Source organism: Polypterus senegalus, chromosome 4, assembly GCF_016835505.1.
Source record: "Polypterus senegalus isolate Bchr_013 chromosome 4, ASM1683550v1, whole genome shotgun sequence".
Classification (NCBI taxonomy): domain Eukaryota; kingdom Metazoa; phylum Chordata; class Cladistia; order Polypteriformes; family Polypteridae; genus Polypterus; species Polypterus senegalus.
In genome coordinates this window covers 233,814,879-233,834,330 of record NC_053157.1, presented here as the reverse complement: position 1 = coordinate 233,834,330, position 19,452 = coordinate 233,814,879, and the positions used below count along the sequence as shown (strand labels likewise).

Here is a 19,452-nt window from a genome sequence, read left to right as displayed (position 1 = left end):
ACTTGCCAATCACAAGCAGGGTCTGCCCACCTCCCAATAAAACCAGAGGGTCTCCCAGAGTTCTTGGCGGCTCATTTCGAATGCACTTGGGAATCGGTGAGTTGTCTTGTCTTGCGTTTTAAATTGAGCTTTGTGAGTTCTTGGATTTTTTTGACCACTTTTTGCATAATCTAAAGGAACTTTGTTAGATTTTGAATTTGCCCTTAACAGGCATTGTATTCCTTTTTGTGCTCTATACTGTATTGCAAAGCAATTTTCTTATGAAGAATAAATCTTTAGATATATATATATATATATATATATATATATATATATATTATACATACATATATTTATATACAGTGGTCCCTTGGCAACAGTACATCCTTAATCCATTCCAGATCCTTTGACTTATACCAAACAGGACGTATACCAAACAAATTTTCCCACAAGAAATAAAGGGAAAATGATTAATCCGTTAGCAAATCCTATTGTTATTGGCATATTATACATCGATGGGGTTGTATAAAATAATTTAAACACTGCTTAATACTAAAATACATAAATACAAAAGCAATTAGATGAAATGAAATGAAAATTTAACCTCACTTTACTTTTTATTAACGTCTTTGTTTTTCACAATCGTACATACCGTCATTCTCGGCATACGGTATGCAGCAGCCAAGTCTCGGATACGCATGCCACCTTCATACTTTTCAAAAATCAATTCAAATTTACGTGAAAAAACACAAAATCACGTGAAAATTGACAGAGAGTTATAGCGCGGGTTGTTCAATGAATGCTAGCAACTGGCATACTGACGCTCGTGGGCCATCGTAGCTTTGTCTCGAAGAGAGGTAAACAAGGGTAGCGCACGGTGTTCTAGCATGCAAATCATATTCCAAACAAAGGTCGTATACCAAGCAAAATTTTTTGCATCCAAACAGGACATATACCAAGTTGGACTTATTCCAAAGCGGACGTATACCGAGGTAACACTGTATATACATATCATTTTTTTAAATATTTATGTTTATTGTGTTTTGGGGGTGAATCATGAGAGACAAGAACACCCTTTGTATCAATACCATAAACAGAAAGCCACCCCATGAAAGGACAGTAGGGAAATGCAGTCCCTTGGGGTTCATTGAATGTGTGTAGGTAGGTAGGTAGGTTGAAAGGTAGGTAGGTAGGTGGGTGTGAAAGGAAGGATAGATAGACAGACAGATTCTGCGCTTGGTCTTGTTACTAGCCGGGTTTGATTGTTTTACCCCTCTAGGGGGTATTTTTGAGACTATGTGTTTTGGGACTTTTTAACGGTGGGACTCTTAATTGACAACAAGCAGTAGACACTAGACAAATCCTGTCCTACTGTATTTATGTTGATGGTCTGGTATTAAAATGTTTCTATTCTACATAATAACATTTCATACTGTTAAAAAAAAAAATAACACTTGACTAATTTTTCTGCAGATGCACATAACTCTAAGTGGTGCAAAACATAATTGAAACCTAAAAACACTTGTAAAATTTAATATGCAGAAAAACCAGAGAGCTGCTCTGGACCCAGTCTCTGTCCAGAATGAATTCTAATACATTGTTGAAATGCACACATTTGTGAGAATCGTTTCTCCACATTCATAAAACCAATGCAAACACTTACACGGTTAATTTCTCCAAATGTGTTTTGTGCGCTAACAGTCACGATTTAGCCAGGACAGTTTTGTGACACCACCATAACTGTTATTCCTGGAAATCTGCAGAAAGTTCTCAGTGTAACACCTGAATTGTTCCTAATGATGCTTGGTTTTGCAGTTTCTTAGAGGGTGAAAGTAATAAGTAGGGAGTCAACAAAGTCCTGGAATTTTTTTTATTTTTTTATACAGACCTCAGCACCCGGGCACAGTTTCAGTTGGATTTTTTCCACCAGGTAGCTCTGCTCTAATTCCTCTCTCTCCAGTATGGATTTTTGAGTGGTAGTTAAGGTTGCTTACTTGTGAAAATCGTTTACCACATTCCAAACAGCAATACGGCTTCTCTCCCGTATGAATTCGTGTATGCTGCCGAAAAGACCCATGATTAGAGAATCGTTTGCCACAATCCGAGCAGCAATATGGCTTCTCTCCTGTGTGAATTCGGTTGTGCGTTTGAAGGGAGCTACTGTAAGAGAATCTTTTGCCACACTCAGAACAGCAGTAAGGTTTCTCTCCAGTATGAACTCGTGAGTGCCGCTGAAGACTGTTACGGTCAAAAAATTGTTTGCCACATTCAGAACATGAACATGGCCTCTCTCCAGTATGAACTTGCATATGTCTTTGGAGACTGCTGGGATTATCGCAACGTTTGCCACATTCCGAACAGCAATATTTTTTTTCTCCAGTGTGAACTCTTGTGTGGCTCTGAAGTTTGCTGCTATCAGTGAATCCTTTACCACATTCAGAACAGCAAAAGGGCTTTACTCGGGTGTGGATTCTCGTGTGGGTCCGAAGATTGTTTATTCGTGAGAACCATTTGCCGCATTCACTACAACAGTAAGGCTTCTCTCCACTGTGAATTCTTAAGTGGTTATAAAAATTTCCTAAAAATGAAAATCCTTTACCGCATTCAGAACAGCAATAAGGTTTTTCTCCCATGTGAATTTTTTTATGATTTTGAAGACTGCTGTTATGTGAAAATCTTTTGCCACATTCGGGACAGCTGTATGGCTTCTCTCCAGTATGAACGCGTGTGTGCCGCTGAAGAGCACTGTTGTCGGGGAATCGTTTGCCACACTCTGGACAGCGGTGGGGGTTATCTCCAGTGTGGATTCTTTTATGTCTTTGTAGACTTCTTTTGTGAGGAAATAGCTTCCCACATTCACAACAGGCATATGGCTTCTGAATTGTATGAACGGACTTGTCCTCACAGTCAGATTTGTCTTTATGTGTTTTTCCACCGGTATGCAAGACCTCTTGGTCTGTATTATGCATTTGCTGTTGATCAGTGTAGATGGCTTCTGTCTGTGCTGGTCTGGCAGCAAGAAGAGAACTGCACTGGAAAGAGGGTACGGCCAAATCCTCTGATCCTCTTGATGATTGTTTCTTCTTGCCCTTGCCCTTGTCCTGCTGCTGTTGCAGTTTGCACTGAAGAGAAGCCTGAGCAAATGCCGATGCAGAGAAGCTGCTTTCTTCCCGGAAATCTACAATAATACAAACAGTTTAGTTTTTATTTTGCTTCATTTTAATGTATTTATAGATCTCTCTGTTAAGGTTGGCTGGTGTTGCTGCCTGACACCTCAGTTAATTTCCTGGTCTGTCAACTGCGTGTATGGCCTTTAATGTTCTCCTGCTGTCTCTTCAGGTCCTCGTCTCCATCTCATATCCCACAGAACAGCCAAGGAGGAGATCAAGTGCATCAGGAATAGTAAAGGGGAATTAAAAGATACACACAGTGAAATAGCGGATGCCCTAAACTTACATTTTTCTGAGGTCTTCACAAGTGATAAGTGGATAACCTGCCAGTGGTAACAGGGACTACTAAGGAGGCAATGAGGGATTTGGAAATTGTAGAGAGAGAAGAGCTGCTCAGATTAAATAGGCTGAAATCAAACAAATCACCAGGACCAGATCATATTGACCCTCGAGTTCTTAAGGAGATTCATGAGTACAGATAGAAACCCTTGACACATATTTTTAGGAGGTCACTGTGCATTGGAGTGATTCTGAAGGACTGGAAAATGGTAAATATCATCCCATTATATAAAAACGGTGACAGGGCAGATCCAAGCAACTATAGGCCAGTAAGCTTAACAAGCATCACAGGGAAATTAATGGAAGGAATTATTAAGGATAAGATTGAGCAACACATGGCAAGGACAGGAGTTTGACTGAACAGTCAGCATGGGTTCAGAAGAGGGAGGTCATGTTTGACTAACATGCTGGAATTCTATGAGGAGGCAACAAAAGGATACGATCAAAGAGGAGCAGATGAGATTATTGATCTGGACGTTCAGAAAGCATTTGATGAGGTGCCACATGAGAGGGTGGGCATCAACTAAAAGAAGTGGGAGTTCAGGGTGTGGTGGGTGCAGAATTGGCTCAGACACAGGAAGCAGAGGGTGATGGGGGGAGGAACCAAATCAGAATTGGCTGATGTTAAGAGTGGTGACCAGCAGAGGGCAGTGCTGAGGCTGCTGCTATTTTTATTATTTATAAATGAGTTAGATAGAAATATAAGTAACAAGCTGGTTAAGTTTGCAGATGATACCAAGATAAGTGGATTGGCAGATAATTTGGAATCCATTATATCATCACAGAAGGACTTGGATAGCAGACATGCTTGGGCAGATGAAATTTAATATCAGTAAATGTAAAGAATTACACATAGGAAGTAAAAATGTGAGGTTTGAATACACAATGGGGGTCGGAAAATCGAGAGTCCACCTTATGAGAAGAACTTAGGAGTCATAGTGGAGTCTAAGCTATCGACTTCCCGACAGTGTTCAGAAGTCATTAAGAGGGCTAACAGAATGTCAGGTTATATAGCGCCTTGATGTGCGGAGTACAAGTCACAGGAGGTTCTGCTCAAGCTTTATAACACACTGGTGAGGCCTCATCTGGTGTCCTGGGTGCAGTTTGGGTCTCCAAAAAGGACGTAGCAGCACTAGAAAAGGTCTGTTTTTCGTGTTGTTCCAATGCACATAAAGAAAATACAAATGTGTACACCAAAACATTTGTAATTGCAACAATTCTCTGGGAGAAATGGTGCATTTTCTGGGAAAATTACAGGGGTGCCGGTAATTTCAGCAATGACTGTACCCCTGGACGCTAGATGGCCGCCCCCCCCTGGGTTGGAGAGGTGCCTCAGTTTCCAGGGGTGCTGCAGCTGGGACTCCTGAGCCCGTGTGGGCAGCATATTCGCCACACCCAGAAGTCCAGCCGGATATCGTCACTCAAGCACCCGGAGCACTTCCAGGTGCCCAATAAAAGGAGCCAGCAGCCACCACTCGGGGCCAGAGTCGGGTGGAGGAGGATGAGGTTGCCTGGGAGGAGTGGTGGTACAGAGGAGCAGTGCATGTAATTTGTGTGTTGATCTTTTGGGACTTTGTTGTGGCTGGGGGACACAGGGAAGACATGCCCTCCAGCTGAAGAAAAATAGAAGTTTATTGGTTTTATACGTGTGCCTCCGTGTCCAATCTGTGTCAGGTTTGGTGCGTATATAGCGCCTTGTTACAGTGTATTATGTCAAAATGAGTGTAAGATCAGTGATGCTATCGGAGTAAAGTACGGCTGGACTTACAGGTTATTAGCAAAGTTGGTGGACACGATCAGCACACACAGACCCTCAAAGTGAATGAAACCGGGCACTGCATTAGAAAGTGACAGAAACCTTTAAACCAAAGTCATTCGGTGGATTTAACTGCACAGACGTGATGGTTTTATGGTTTTGGTTTAATTTGTGTGTCCTACTTTGAGCACGGTTGATAGAATGTGTAATTTCAAAAACATATGATTGTTTCATTAAACGTAATATTGGTGATGCTTTACTGCTAAAATGACAGCTTCATGTGGGGAAATGACTTGCCTGATCAGTACAGATTTTTAGTGGGCAAAACCTTTTATAGCTTATTAGTTTTTAGGACAGCCATTGTTAGTGGTTATATACCGGAGCAGCTCGTCTCTATTCATGTTCCACCTACAGTGGCTATAGAAAAGGATCCCCCCCCCCTTCGAAATGTTCCCATTTTATTTGCTCTAAAGCCTTAAATGAACACACAAACCAATATTTCTTCCCAGCTTTACTTACTCAATGCAATCTCTAACATCCAAGTGAAAGATATCACAGCTACAGTTCAGAAGAATTATAAAAAAATCAAAACCAAGACCTACTGAGATGAATAAAGGGTCACCCCCCATGTCGATGTCATTTAGTTGACCCCCCCTTTTCCTTTAATGACCGCCCTGAGTCTCTTGTGATTCTTCTCTATCAGCTTTGCACACCTTGATTGTGTAATATTTGCCCCCCACTCTTCGTTACAGTTGAACTGTTCAAGTTTGGTCACATTGGGTGGTGAGCGTTGGTGGTCTGCTATCTTCAGATCTTTCCACAGATTTTCAGTGTGATTTAGGTCTCGGCTCTGACTGGCCACACCAGCACATTCACTTTTTTCTCGTTCAGCCACCGTGTGGTCCATTTTGCTGTGAGCTTCGGGTCGTTGTTACCGTGTTGAAAGGTGAACATTCTGCCCATCTTCAACTTTCTAATAGAGGGTAGCAGGTTTTCCTCCCGAATTTTGATGGGATTTTGGCCTATCCATTTCTCCTTCTACCCTAACGAGAGCCCCCGGCCCCCCCTTACAACAGGATGCTGCCCCCTTCATGTTTTACTGTAGGTATGGTGTGTTATGGATGGTGAGCTGCATTGGTGGACCGTTTGGGGATGAGGCCAAATAGTTTGATTTTGGTCTCATCAGACCATCAGACCTTTTTTCCCCACTTGGCATCAGAATCTTCTTCAAGGTGCATCCTGGCAAAGCTCAAACGAGCCTTCATATGGCCTTTCTTGAGGAGTGCGACCCTCCTGAACAAGCCACAATGGTGGAGCGCTTGTGAAATTGTCATATGCACACCATTAATGCCATCAAATCCTGTAACTCCTTCACAGTGGCCATTGGCCTCTCGATAGCCTCTCTTACCAGCTTCCTCCTTGCTCTTCCATCCAGTTTGGAGGGTCCCAGTGGTACCAAACACTTCTTCATGATGGACTTTACTGGGCTCCTTGGGATTGATAAGGCCTTTTGAGATGTTTTGGTCTCCATCTCCTGCCTTATGTCTGTCCACAACTCTGTCCCTGAGATCTTTTCTAAGTGGCTGGCCACCCGTAGTCAGGTGTTTGCTGTCAGTTGCTCTACCAAGGAAGGGAATGAATGGATGGACCAGGGACAGCTTCACTGATCACACTCATTACAACTGAGCACAGGGGGGAGGAAGACAGTAACCAGGGTCTGCATTGGGAATGGTGGGCAACGACACCTGACTGAGTTTAGGGGAATCTCAGAATTTCTTGTTTTTGATTTCTTGTAATTCTTCTGAGCTGTAGCTGTGATGTTTTTCACTTGGATGTTATAGGGTGCATTTGGTAAGTAAAGCTGGAAAAAAATATTAGTTTGTGTGTTTCATTTAAGGCTGTAGAGCAAATAAAATTGGAATATTTCAAAAGGGGGATTCTTTTCTACACCCACTGTACTATGGTGGTAAAATCTGTAACAGGTTATCAGTTTCACTTTCTTTCATATGTAATTGCATTACTTACTTATTCCCCTGCTCCTACACGACTGCTGCTCTTCTTCTCCATCTCTCACATTTCTTTCCCTGATTTTCTCTTCAGACTCCGAGAATTCAAATTTCGGTTCCACAGAATTCTGCTGGGTAGCCATATGAGTTGGCCAGGGCTGTAAACTGGAATGAGATTGTTCAGAATCCTCTTGTTTGAAAACATTTCCACCTCTGAAGGCATCTAAATCCTCCACTTTAACTTGGACAATCTCCCCTTCAGATTCTTCCTCTTTCAAACATGAAATTCTTCCTTCGCAATCCTCCGACTTCACACACAGATCCTCTGGTGCATCCCACTCACAGATCTCTTGTTTGATGTGTGCCAGTTTTTCATCCACGCTATAATCTTTGTCTGAGGCCATCTTCCGTGGAAAACTCTTCTCTCCCCCTGAGATATACTTCTGATTCCCTCTTCTCACAATGAAAGCCCTGACCTGGAGTTCATTAGACACACCTCACTGCACGGTCATGGGAACTGGGAAGGAGGCTCTTTTTATCTGTCCAAATAAAAGTGAATAGGATTACTTCATAGTCACAAACAATAACTTGACCAAATCTCAGAAACAGAAATCCAGAAAGCACTTCTTTACACACCAAAACCGAAGCCAGAAATCACTTTATGCAAAGAGTGGCACGACTCTGGAACAAACTACCAAGACATGGAGTTGAAGTGGAAACTCTGACAACCTTAAAGAAGCATCTGAATGAGATTTTGGGACGGCTTTGCAATTAGCTAAACAAATGGGTGACAGACGGACTGACTGGTCTCCTCTCGTTTGTCACATTTCCTGTTTGCTGTGTTTTTAGGTAAAAAAAAAAAAACAATAAGGAATTACTTGAATCGATGTTCTTATGTTCTAATCTTAGGGTTAACTAAACACTGCCAACTACATTTTTATGAGAAATTTTGAAATGTGGTGAACCCCCCTTGTTAGCCTAAGAAACTCTTTGTGGATTTGAAGGCAACACCTACTTGATGTGGAGACAAAGTCCGGCTGATTAAGAAAAAGTGAAGAACAGGGAAAGGGGGAAAAATTTCAAAATGTTTCTTTTTTATCAGTTTCAATCATTTTGTACAGGCAGTATAAGTCAAATGTAATAGAAAAGACAAAGTAAAATCTAAATGATGGCTCTGAGGCTAGAGATCTGCACTGGCGATCGGAAGGTTGGGAATCCCGTAAATGCCAAAAGGGACTCTGCTCTGTTGGGCCCTTAAGCAAGGCCCTTAACCTGCAATTGCTGAGCGCTTTGAGTAGTGAGAAAAGCGCTATATAAATGCAAAGAATTATTATTATTATTATTATTATTAATTCTATCAATTTAAAGAGACGCAGTCTGTGACATACTGATAAATTACAGTGAAACCCCCAGAAATACCAGCAAAACAAAACATGTTGAGGACAAACATATACCGAGTCATATTTGACAGCCAATATAAATATCAACAGGCCAGCCTACAACTTGTTGGGCCTGTCTGATTGGCTGTTGATCCCCATCTATTAGGAGGAGCCGCTCCTCCACCTACTCAGTGCTCCACTACCTAAAGCACTCCTCCTGTCACTCCTCTTCTTTTCTCTCACTTAATCTTGCCTGTTGACCCTGCACTGTCTCGACACAAAATTCTTCCAGCATGGTGTAACCACAGTTAGAAAATAACTTTGTGATAAAGTGGCTCGTGAGTCTAATGCACTTATGCTTAGCATACATCCATGTCTGCAGGATACTGAACAACACTTGCTAAAAATGGAAGATGTTTTTCCTGGCAATGTGAGGACCATGAAATAAAAAGACTTTATTATTACAGTGGGTGCACTGTTTTCAGATAATGAAGAAGTGTACTATAATGATGGAAAAGAGCCTCATCTGTATATAGCGCTGAGCTGCAGAACTTGCTAAGAGCTCACTGAATACACAAAGTTTGAAAGAATGGAGCTTAAAACATATATAATATTGGTCAGTGGAAAGTGTGTGTGACGACTTTTAGGACCAAGGAGTGTCATGAGCATATATAAGGCCTGTCTCATTGACCCAGAAGCCACCTTGCACAGATGGAAGAAGTCCATGTCTGTGAGAAACGCTTCCAAACTCCTCCAAAGATGGGAACACAAACATCAAAGACCCGACGAAGAACTGGAAGCATATTATATTGCTCCATGGCACCTCTTTGACTGTATGTATGCATATACAGTATTACAGGACAAGAAGATGGATGGATGGATGGATGAATGGATAGATACATAGATAGAACTTCATTTTAGTACAGTAGGCAAGATTAGATAAATAGTTTGAACTTCATTTTAGTATAGTAGGCAGGATTAGATCAATAGAATTTCATTTTAGCACAATAGGCAGGATTAGATAGATAGAATTTCATTTTAGTATAGTAGGCAGGATTAGATCAACAGAATTTCATTTTAGTATAGTAGGCAGGATTAGATAAATAGAATTTCATTTTAGTATAGTAGGCAGGATTAGATAAACAGAATTTCATTTTAGTACAATAGGCAGGATTAGATAAATTGATAGAAATTAATTTTAGTATAGTAGGCAGGATTAGATAAATTGATAGAAATTAATTTTAGTATAGTAGGCCGGCATTATTAGGTCGGCAGTTTAAGTATTACATGGGACTGAAAGAGATTATAACTTTTTAATAAACAGTGCTTGAAGGCATTACCCTTAATATAAGCTTTAATCTCTCTCACATTACTGTCTACACACAACGTACACAAGTCATTACTAATCATATAAAAGTGTTCATAGATAGACCCTACTAATCAACTGTCATTACATATTATATGGAGCTTTTTGCTTTCTATTCTGCATGAAAACACAAGTCTGATTAATATTTTCTGTCAGCCACCACTATAAAGTACATGTGTAAAGTAATATATGAATAAAATAATAATTTTTGGGTGGCATATTCCTTTAATGCCACACCCAACCCCAGAATTCACTTCAAGCCCAGCCCAAAAACACTTCTCTCTCGGTCAGGGCCAGATGTGGACTGAATGCCCAGTCTGCACCTGATGTTTCTACACCCAGAAGTATTCACTTAAAATCCATTTGATGTTCCCACCGGTTTATCCCACTCACTCTTTACTTTCTTCTCATCTTTCAGGTGGCCTGTTCTTCATCCTGCACTGGTCACTCAAGGTCTGAGGTTTTTCTTGTTCTCCTCCTACCTTCTAAACTCACATGTGTCCAGTTCACTGGCAGCTCTGAGATTGCCACTGATGGCTGAATGTGTCCAGGCCTGGACTGGTGCCCCCTTCAGGGTTGGTTCCTGCCTTGCACCCCATGCCGCATGTGTCCACTGTAGCTCTGAACTGAATGAAGTGGCTATCGTAACAGTGGGGTGGCTAGCAGTTGTTTGTTTTGCACCTTAAGGGCCTGTGGCTGACCTTGCTATGTGAATGCCCACCATGTTAACTGACCTGCCCAGTGTTATTTCTGTCACTATCAAGGTGAGCTCTTCACGCTTCTTCTCGTCTTTTGCACTTTCACAAAAGTCTTCGGGATGTTAGTGTGATTTGACGACTCTCTCTGTAGTTCCATCAAACATCTCTCATTTTATGATACTAGAAGAAAAAAGAAAGGGTCAGTTCTATAGTTTACCATGTTGAAAAACGACATATCCGCAAAATTTGACATTAAGTCTATTTTGGGATGGCACAGTGGCACAGAGGATAGGAGAAATACTGCCATCTACTGTATGGATAGGGACATGCACAAAGGTGTGGCAGCAGGGGCTCAAGCCACTGTTTCTTTCAACACTGTTGTTAACTACAAAAAGTGCATAACCACAAATCAAAATATTGGAATTATTGTAGCGTGGCGTAGAGAGGCTAGGAAAAATACTGGAATCTACGGTATTGTGGTGGAATTATTTTTAAATGTTTAACAGATCCCACACTCTTGCCTTTAATAGCGTGTTATCTGTTCAGTGCATTCTCCCCATGTCTCCTCTTCATTTCTCTTTGTACTCCACATTCAAAACAGGGGTGCAGGTTACGCTGATGTGGTCTCCAAGATATTCAGCACGAGTGTGATGGACTTGCTAAAGGAAAAAAAAAAAAACGGTGGGGAAAAAACTCAAACTACACTCAGCTAAAGGGTATCGCATCACTCCAAATGCAACATAGCCACAATAACTGCACGTTTGGCATAACAGTTTTATATATATATATATATATATACACATACATATACAAAATATACATATTATTATTATTATTATTACATTTTATTTATAAAGCGCCTTTCTCGTGTGTGTGTGTGTATATATACCTACCAGGCAGGGGCAGTCCTAGCTTGTTTGGTGCCCTGCGCTCCCCCCGCGTTTTAATAAACACTGAACAAAATCAGTGCAATAAAACAAACTATTGGAAATGTAATGTCTAACAGAGACAAAATCAAAATTTACATTTATACAGCACCAAAATATTTCATTATAGATAGATAGATAGATGTGAAAGGCACTATATAACAAAGATAGATAGATAGATCTGAAAGGCACTATATAACATAGATAGATAGATCTGAAAGGCACTATATAACATAGATAGATAGATAGATAGATCTGAAAGGCACTATATAACATAGATAGGTAGATCTGAAAGGCACTATATAACATAGATAGATAGATAGATACATAGATAGATAGATCTGAAAGGCACTATAAAACATAGATAGATAGATCTGAAAGGCACTATATAACATAGATAGATAGATAGATAGATCTGAAAGGCACTATATAACATAGATAGATAGATCTGAAAGGCACTATATAACATAGATAGATAGATAGATCTGAAAGACACTATATAACATAGATAGATAGATCTGAAAGGCACTATATAACATAGATAGATAGATAGATCTGAAAGGCACTATATAACATAGATAGATAGATAGATAGATAGATCTGAAAGGCACTATATAACATAGGTAGATCTGAAAGGCACTATATAACATAGATAGGTAGATCTGAAAGGCACTATATAACATAGATAGATAGATAGATAGACCTGAAAGGCACTATATAACATAGATAGATAGATCTGAAAGGCACTATATAACATAGATAGATAGATCTGAAAGGCACTATATAACATAGATAGATAGATAGATCTGAAAGGCACTATAGAACATAGATAGATAGATAGATCTGAAAGGCACTATATAACATAGATAGATAGATCTGAAAGGCACTATATAATAGATAGATAGATAGATAGATAGATACTTTATTAATCCCAAGGGGAAATTCACATAATCCAGCAGCAGTATACTAATACAAAGAAACAATATTAAATTAAATAGTAATAAAAATGAAAAAATGATGATAGTGCAAAGAATTTTCACTTTAGGACCATCTCCAGTCATCAGTTCACCAGAGGCCTCATGTATAACGCCGTGCGTAGAACTCGCACTATAACATGGCGTAAGCACAAAAGCTGAAATGTGCTTACGCACAGAAAAATCCAGATGCAGTAATCTGTGCGTTCACCCACTCCCGCGTTCTTCCGCTCCATAAATCCTGGTCAGCCTGAAAACTAACGCTCGTGAACGCCCCTTATGTCCCGCCCCGTCTCCTCCCAGAATTACTCCTCTTTGAATATGCAAATCAATATAAATAGCCCTTAAGCTCAGCCTTCTGTGAAAAGACAATGGGAAAAGTAAGAATTTCAGCGAATACCAAGTGGAGGCAAAGAAAAACGTACTATTTGTTGGTTTAAGTAGCGGTATAAACAACAAGAGGAAGGTGATCGAGTGACATAGCGTGTCGGTGAAACTCGGAAGCTCAAGTTCACAAAGTCGCACAGTGCCGGAAATAAAAAAGAAGTTGTTAGATAGCAAAGTCGCCGTGAAAAGGCGAGTTGTAGCCCACTGTCTGAGTGTCATATGAAAGATTATTAGGGTACAGAGAAAAAAAAGGCACACAGTGGGGAAAAAAAGCACGAAATGTCAACTTTAATCTTGAAATTTCCACTTTAATCACGTAGTTTATTTTGTCATTAAAGCAGAACATCATAAACTTCATCTTAAAATCGTTTAATCAACCAGTTTCTCAAATCCCATCGTAATTAAAGTAGCACGTTAAATGCTTTGTTTTGTATTTGATCTTCTACTCGTATGTGCTCTGTGTGTGAATCACTACTTGCTTCTTAAACTGGCTCTCTTCCTCCAACTGGACACAGAGTCCATTACATTCGTGATATTACAGCTCTCTGAATAACTAAAATACTGAGATGTATACGTGATGTCATTTTCATGATGATAGGAGTTAAAGCACGTTATTAAACAGGGGAACACGGTGCGTGATTGTGCGCGACCTTCGATGAAATTATTGTAGCAGTGCTGTCTCTTTCAAACGTACTAACGTCCAATTCCTGTGCTTACTTATCGCCACACAATCAGCTTTGTAAAAGACGTTAAGCCGATTCTTCAAAACTGTTAAGGAACATTGAAATATCTTCATAGTACGTGTTTAATTATTCTATCCATCTATCCTTCCAGTGTCACGTCAGCCCCAGAAAAAATACAGCACAAGGTAGGATCAATCCGTGAACTTGCTAGCGCTGCAGAACCGTGTCCTCACGTTTAATTATTAATAATACAGATTATTTAAATGAAGTTAAAGTTTTATCTATATAATATAATCAACATATTTTGCTGCATTTCATCTTACAAATGATCATCATATGTAAATACGCGCTTTATAAAGTGCTGCAGGTTGTGAGATATTATAACTGTAGTGCAAGTTTACAGTGAGGTGATTGTACTTATAAGTACAGACAGTTCTACAAGGAGCAATTGATTGAGTGCATTTAAAGTTCTTGGGATGAAACTGTTTCTGAACCGCGAGGTCCGTACAGGAAAGGCTTTAAAACGTTTTGCAGTGGCTGAGACAGCGTGTGCTTAATGCCGTATACCGATAATTCTCTTTCCGATCAGCTGCTGCTGTGATTCACACTCAGATACAGTGATATCAATACTCTGAGTGGTGCAATGAGAGTAATATGGAAAAAGATGATCCGCTGTGGCAACTCCTAACGGGAGGAGCTGAAAGAACAAGAAGAAGAAGGTGCAGTGAGAGTAACAACGCTAAAGCAGTTATGGTATTTGAATACTATGGCTGTTCCCTGGACCATTATATTGTTACAAGTTAATTACAATCAGATGCATTACACTAATAAACAATATGCGGTTAGTTTCAGTGTATTTATAAAGCCGCGTCAGGAAAATAAAAGAGTAACCACACAGGAACAGTAGCACTGCTTTGACGCTGGGTGCCGCCAGTCTGCAAAACCGAGCAGAGAACTTGCGTACGACAAGGCATGAGGTACCGTGGAAAAGTGCGTGGCTTTACGCCAAGTGTAGGTTTTAAACATCGCGATTTGAACGTGGAAAAGCTCTTACGCAACATTTCTGTGCGTACGCATCGTTTATACATGAGGCCCCTGGTCACTAAAAACTACATAATCCTTTTCTCTCAGAGCTGCAGTCAGTTTATTATTTCGGTTAACATTCCCCGCCTACCACTCTCCACTATGCGAGTCATTTGCATCAGCAAGTTAGCACGCAAACATATATATCCATACAAAAAAAACTCTTACTAACTCAAATCATTTTATCAACATGTTCAAAATCTCATTGACGATATTTTACTGTTTTAAAGCCTGTAATATGCACTCCAATTATGGCGAATTTACTAACCTGTGATAAAGACTAGAGAGAGCACGCGCATTGACCTGGCGTCAGCTCCACACAGGAGGATTTATTCTTCCCATTTCCTGTATTCTGCTCTATGCTGCTCGCGCAAGGATTTCTGCGATTTCGCACAACCCAGGAAAAATTAATTGTGACATAATGGGCTTGGATTGACAATATTATGAATGAAATGTGCTTTATTTGGAAGCACCCCGTCCCCCCCTTTTCGACAGGTTGTGTGTGAGACTTCAGCACAGCAGCAGCAAGCAGGCGCACCGAGGGCCCTCGCGCTCACTTCCCGCATATATGGGTGTGATAAAATTTAGAAAACACATCAGTGCAAATTATAAGTCTATTTCATAATGTCTGGTGCTTTTGTGTTTGTTTGTTTTAATTTTGAGAGCTGGTTATTAGATGCCGCGCCAGCCAGCCAGAGAATCCCCCGCCCCTCTCCTCCCTGTGTGGCAAGTAGCAGGCGCACCTCGCAAATGAAGGGTGCCCTTACTCCCCGCAAATGGGCAATAGAAAACCGATCAGTGCCCATGCAATCCCAAAAATGCGCTGGCATAATGTCGAGGCAGCATGGGTACGTGGTTAAAAAAAAAAAAATTTTGCCGATGCCCAAGATGCCGCCCTGGGTAACGGCCCATATCAAAAACCACCACTGCTACCAGCCACGGGGCCCTCTTTCAGTTTGGAGAAGCAGATCATGGAGTGTTGCCTAGTTTACTGTCAAATAATGCAAAGAGTACACGACACATTTTTCACCCTTATTTGGGTAGGTAACCACCCATACAATCAGATTGTGATTCAGACTACGAATGCCATGAATATAATTAACCCGATCTATCCATCCATCCATCATCCAACCCACTATATCCTAACTACAGGGTCACGGGGGTCTGCCGGAGCCAATCCCAGCCAACAGGAAGCAAACACTGCGTAGGGGGGGCGCGCGCGCACACACACACACACACACACCCACCAAGCACACACTAGGGACAATTTAGGATCGCCAATGCACCTAACCTGCATGTCTTTGGACTGTGGAATGAAACCCACACAGACACAGGGAGAACATGCAAACTCCACACAGGGAGAACCTGGGAAGCGAACCCCGGTCTCCTAACTGCGAGGCACCAGCGCTACCCACCTCGCCGCCATGCTGCCCCAACCCGATCTATATGCTGTCAAATAAACAAACTATATGCCGTGGCACAACGTAAAGAGGCTTCACCTGATCAGCCCATAATTAGGCCAAAACACGTGTCGCATACTCTTTGCATTATTTGACAGTAAAACTATTCAACCATTCTATGATTTGCTTCTCGCAACTTAAGAGGGCACCATGGCGGATACAATCAGATTGTGATTCAGACTACGAATGCCATGAATATATCTATATATATATCTATATCTATATATATATATGTCTATTTCTATATATATCTATATATCTATATCTATATATATATCTATATATATATATATATATATATATATATATATATATATATACACTCACTGTATATATAATGATACAGTACCTGACATTGCGCCACGAAGGATGGTTCGGTTACGTGACAGGGTGAATATCGGAGAATTACATTCATAGGTCCGAGTCTCAATCTGATTTTCTGGTTACCTACAAGGTACATCCGCCACGTCCTCTCAGTTGCAAAAAGCAGATCTTAGATATGTGATGCAGTGATTGGGGCTCATCAGGTGTACGCACTTTTGCTTCCCCTTACGGTAGTCGGACGTCCGCGCCTGAGGCGAAGCCTCTGACGTTGCGCCACAGCGGCAGACTCGCTTATATGATAGAGTGAAGATCGGGAGTATTACATTCACAGGTCTGGACCGCAATCTGATATTTGGATGCTGACGCTTGTGGTTGGTCGGCCAGTCTGCAAACATCCGCTACGTCCTCTCACTAGCGAGAAGCGGATCTTAGATATGTGTGATACAGTAATCGGGGCTCGTAAGGTGTACGCAGTTTAAATCCTCTTACGGGGATTGCACCTTAGGCGGCGCCACGGCGGCTGGTTCGCTTACTTGACAGGATGAAGATCGAAGTATTACATTCATAGGTCTGAATCGCAACCTGATTATACCATCCATAATGCGTTGTAGAACTGACTAAAGTGGAAGATCAGCTTTGAGACACGACTCAAAGAGCCCGGGTAGCTTCGTTTAATTCGAGTTGTTCTACTCGGAGCTTCAACTTCACGGGGCGTTTAAGTGGAATTTCCGAAACTCCGACTGACAGTCCGCCTCGTTATCGCCGTCTGCCGGCATTCACGCACTTCTGGCGACGTCACGCTTAATTTTCTTTCACTTCCCGCGCGGTATTCTCACCCCCTGCCAGATTCTCCAGTTACTCACCGACACTCCTCTTCCTCGCCACTCTATTTTTGTCTCTTTTTCTTCTTCTCGCTAAAGTACAGACACAAATCTTGGTTGGCAGTCGAAGCTGTCTCAGGGCGGAAATAAACAAAGAGCAACAAAACGAGTCATCGGGGAGCGACTCGCTGGGAAAAAAAAGTGAGTTACTCGGATGAACATTGCCATCTGCTGTACGGAGGGAGGATTATTTATACATGTTTCGGTTTTCTGTGTTCGTAAAGGAGGTACACGAACAAACTTTGCAAAGGAATTCCCCCTGACACCCACTACCCCGTACAATGGATAGCAGTGTTTACCCAACATGTGTCCTTTAGTTAGGCAGCAACGATTAATAGACTCCAACTGCGGCCACTCCATCAAGGAGGTTGTCGCCTTTCATTATACGTCGGTGAGCCGCCTGGCTACGCTTAAGATTGGGGGTTTGCGGGGTATCTGCCTCAGGTCGAGTTAACCAGGTGACAAGAACCTGCAATCCAATTTGCTGTCCATCGCATGTACCGAGTCGCGGTGCTCTGCAGCTCTGGGCCCATCTCGTAACGCCGCCTTTCCTTGGAGTCGCTCATTGGTGACTCGTTTTGTTGTCGAATATGCCATCTGCACTTTCAATGCGAGGTAAATGCAAACAGAAAAAAAGAAGAAAGCCACGGGATGAGAAAGAGTCTGTGAGCATCGGACGGGAATATCGTGTGGGAGAGGGGAGGAAATGTGAGCCGAGCGGGACAGGGGAGGAGCTAAGCGTACGGCGCTCAGGCTATCCGTGCTTTGCAGATTCCCGGGGGTCTCCACGAGCCCGCATTTGAAGTCACGGCTGAATTTGCCCCTACTTACAATCGAGGCTCAGTCGGTCTCACTAACTCGTTTGTCGGTAACTGCAGATGGGACTGAAAGCAGTTCACCATTATGCAGCATTAGTCATATTGGGAAAGGCGCTATATAAATGAACGTTTTTATTATTTAAACGATCGAGGAGAATATCAAAGAAAGCTGATAAAGACGAAGAGGAGAGAATAGCGTGGTGATTATTATTTACTGAAAAAAGGAAAGCACACGAGTTATAGAGCAGCGTGTTGTGTGCAGTTTTATTTAACTAATGTTAGAGACATAAGGACGTCATGAACTCTCAGGACACAACAGTCCACGCTAAGCTTCTTCTTTATCCTGACGTGGAGCAGAACACTTGACGCTTACAAGCCCGCAATTCCCTTTGGTGGAAGACAAAACAGCTGACACAAGCCCCGCTTTCTGAACTCATTAAGCGAGGAAGGTGGGCTCCGCTCTTTTTGTGCCCCATTAGACACGTGATGGACGGTACAGGACGGTAGTGAGACCAGTTATGTTATATGGGTTGGTGACGGTGGCATCGACCAGAAAGAATTGGAGGTGGCAGAGTTAAAGATGCTAAGATTAGCATTGGGTGTGATGAGGATGGATAGGATTAGAGATGAGGACCTTAGAGGGTCAGTTCAGGTTGGATGGTTTGGAGACAAAATCAGAGAGGCGAGATTGTGTTGGTTTGGTGCAGGGGAAAGATGCTGGGTATATTGGGAGAAGGATTTTAAGGATAGAGCTGCCAGGGAAGAGGAAAGAGGAACACCTATGAGGTTAATGGATGTGGTGAGAGGGGAAACGAAGGTGATGGGGTGACAGAGGAAGATGACGAGGACAGAAAGACATGGAAGAAGATGATCCGCTGTGGCGACCCCTAACGAGAGCAGCCGAAAGGAGAAGAAGAAGACACGTGACGAGTGCTTAAAAATGTGATGCTGATTTATTATACACTTAAGAATTAGGTGTGACAGGCTTATTTTGATACTTAATTAAACATAATGAATGTCATCGCATAACAGAATCCCTAATGCATTGAAGTAGACTTGACATGCTTTGTACACACAGACAAACTGAGATATCAAGTCTTTTTTGGGATGGCACAGTGGCACAGAGGATAGGAGAAACACTGCCATCTACTGTATGGACAGGGACGTGCACAAAGGAGTGGCAGCAGGGGCTCAAGCCACTGTTTCTTTCCACACTCTGTTGT

The 19,452-nt window shown here is 41.7% G+C and overlaps 1 protein-coding gene across 3 annotated transcripts; it reads right to left on the bottom strand.

The window, feature by feature from the left end:
• Window positions 1-952: 952 nt before the first annotated feature.
• On the bottom strand, window positions 953-17,512 carry LOC120528156 (zinc finger protein OZF-like). 3 transcript variants are annotated; one of them, XM_039752225.1, is made up of 4 exons: window positions 17,394-17,512; window positions 10,730-10,873; window positions 7,270-7,789; window positions 953-3,157 (listed from the first exon to the last, which is right to left on the bottom strand). In XM_039752225.1, the coding sequence occupies exons 3-4, from the start codon at window positions 7,652-7,654 to the stop codon at window positions 1,869-1,871; spliced, it is 1,674 nt and encodes a 557-aa protein (XP_039608159.1). In that variant the 5' UTR covers window positions 7,655-7,789; window positions 10,730-10,873; window positions 17,394-17,512; the 3' UTR covers window positions 953-1,868. The 3 variants fall into 3 exon arrangements, 2 of the variants coding, with proteins under 2 accessions (XP_039608159.1, XP_039608160.1); XM_039752226.1 differs by lacking the exon at window positions 10,730-10,873; XR_005633468.1 differs by lacking the exons at window positions 953-3,157; window positions 7,270-7,789; window positions 10,730-10,873 and adding an exon at window positions 11,221-11,352.
• Window positions 17,513-19,452: the final 1,940 nt, after the last annotated feature.

What these genes read in the sequence shown, in the direction of transcription:
- LOC120528156 (XM_039752225.1), bottom strand. Translation starts at nt 7,654, where the DNA reads ATGGCCTCAGACAAAGATTATAGCGTGGATGAAAAACTGGCACACATC. An exon ending in GTGTAGGAGCAGGGGAATAA is followed by an intron (nt 3,158 to 7,269) that starts GTAAGTAATGCA and finishes GTATTATTGTAG; the next exon opens with ATTTCCGGGAAGAAAGCAGC.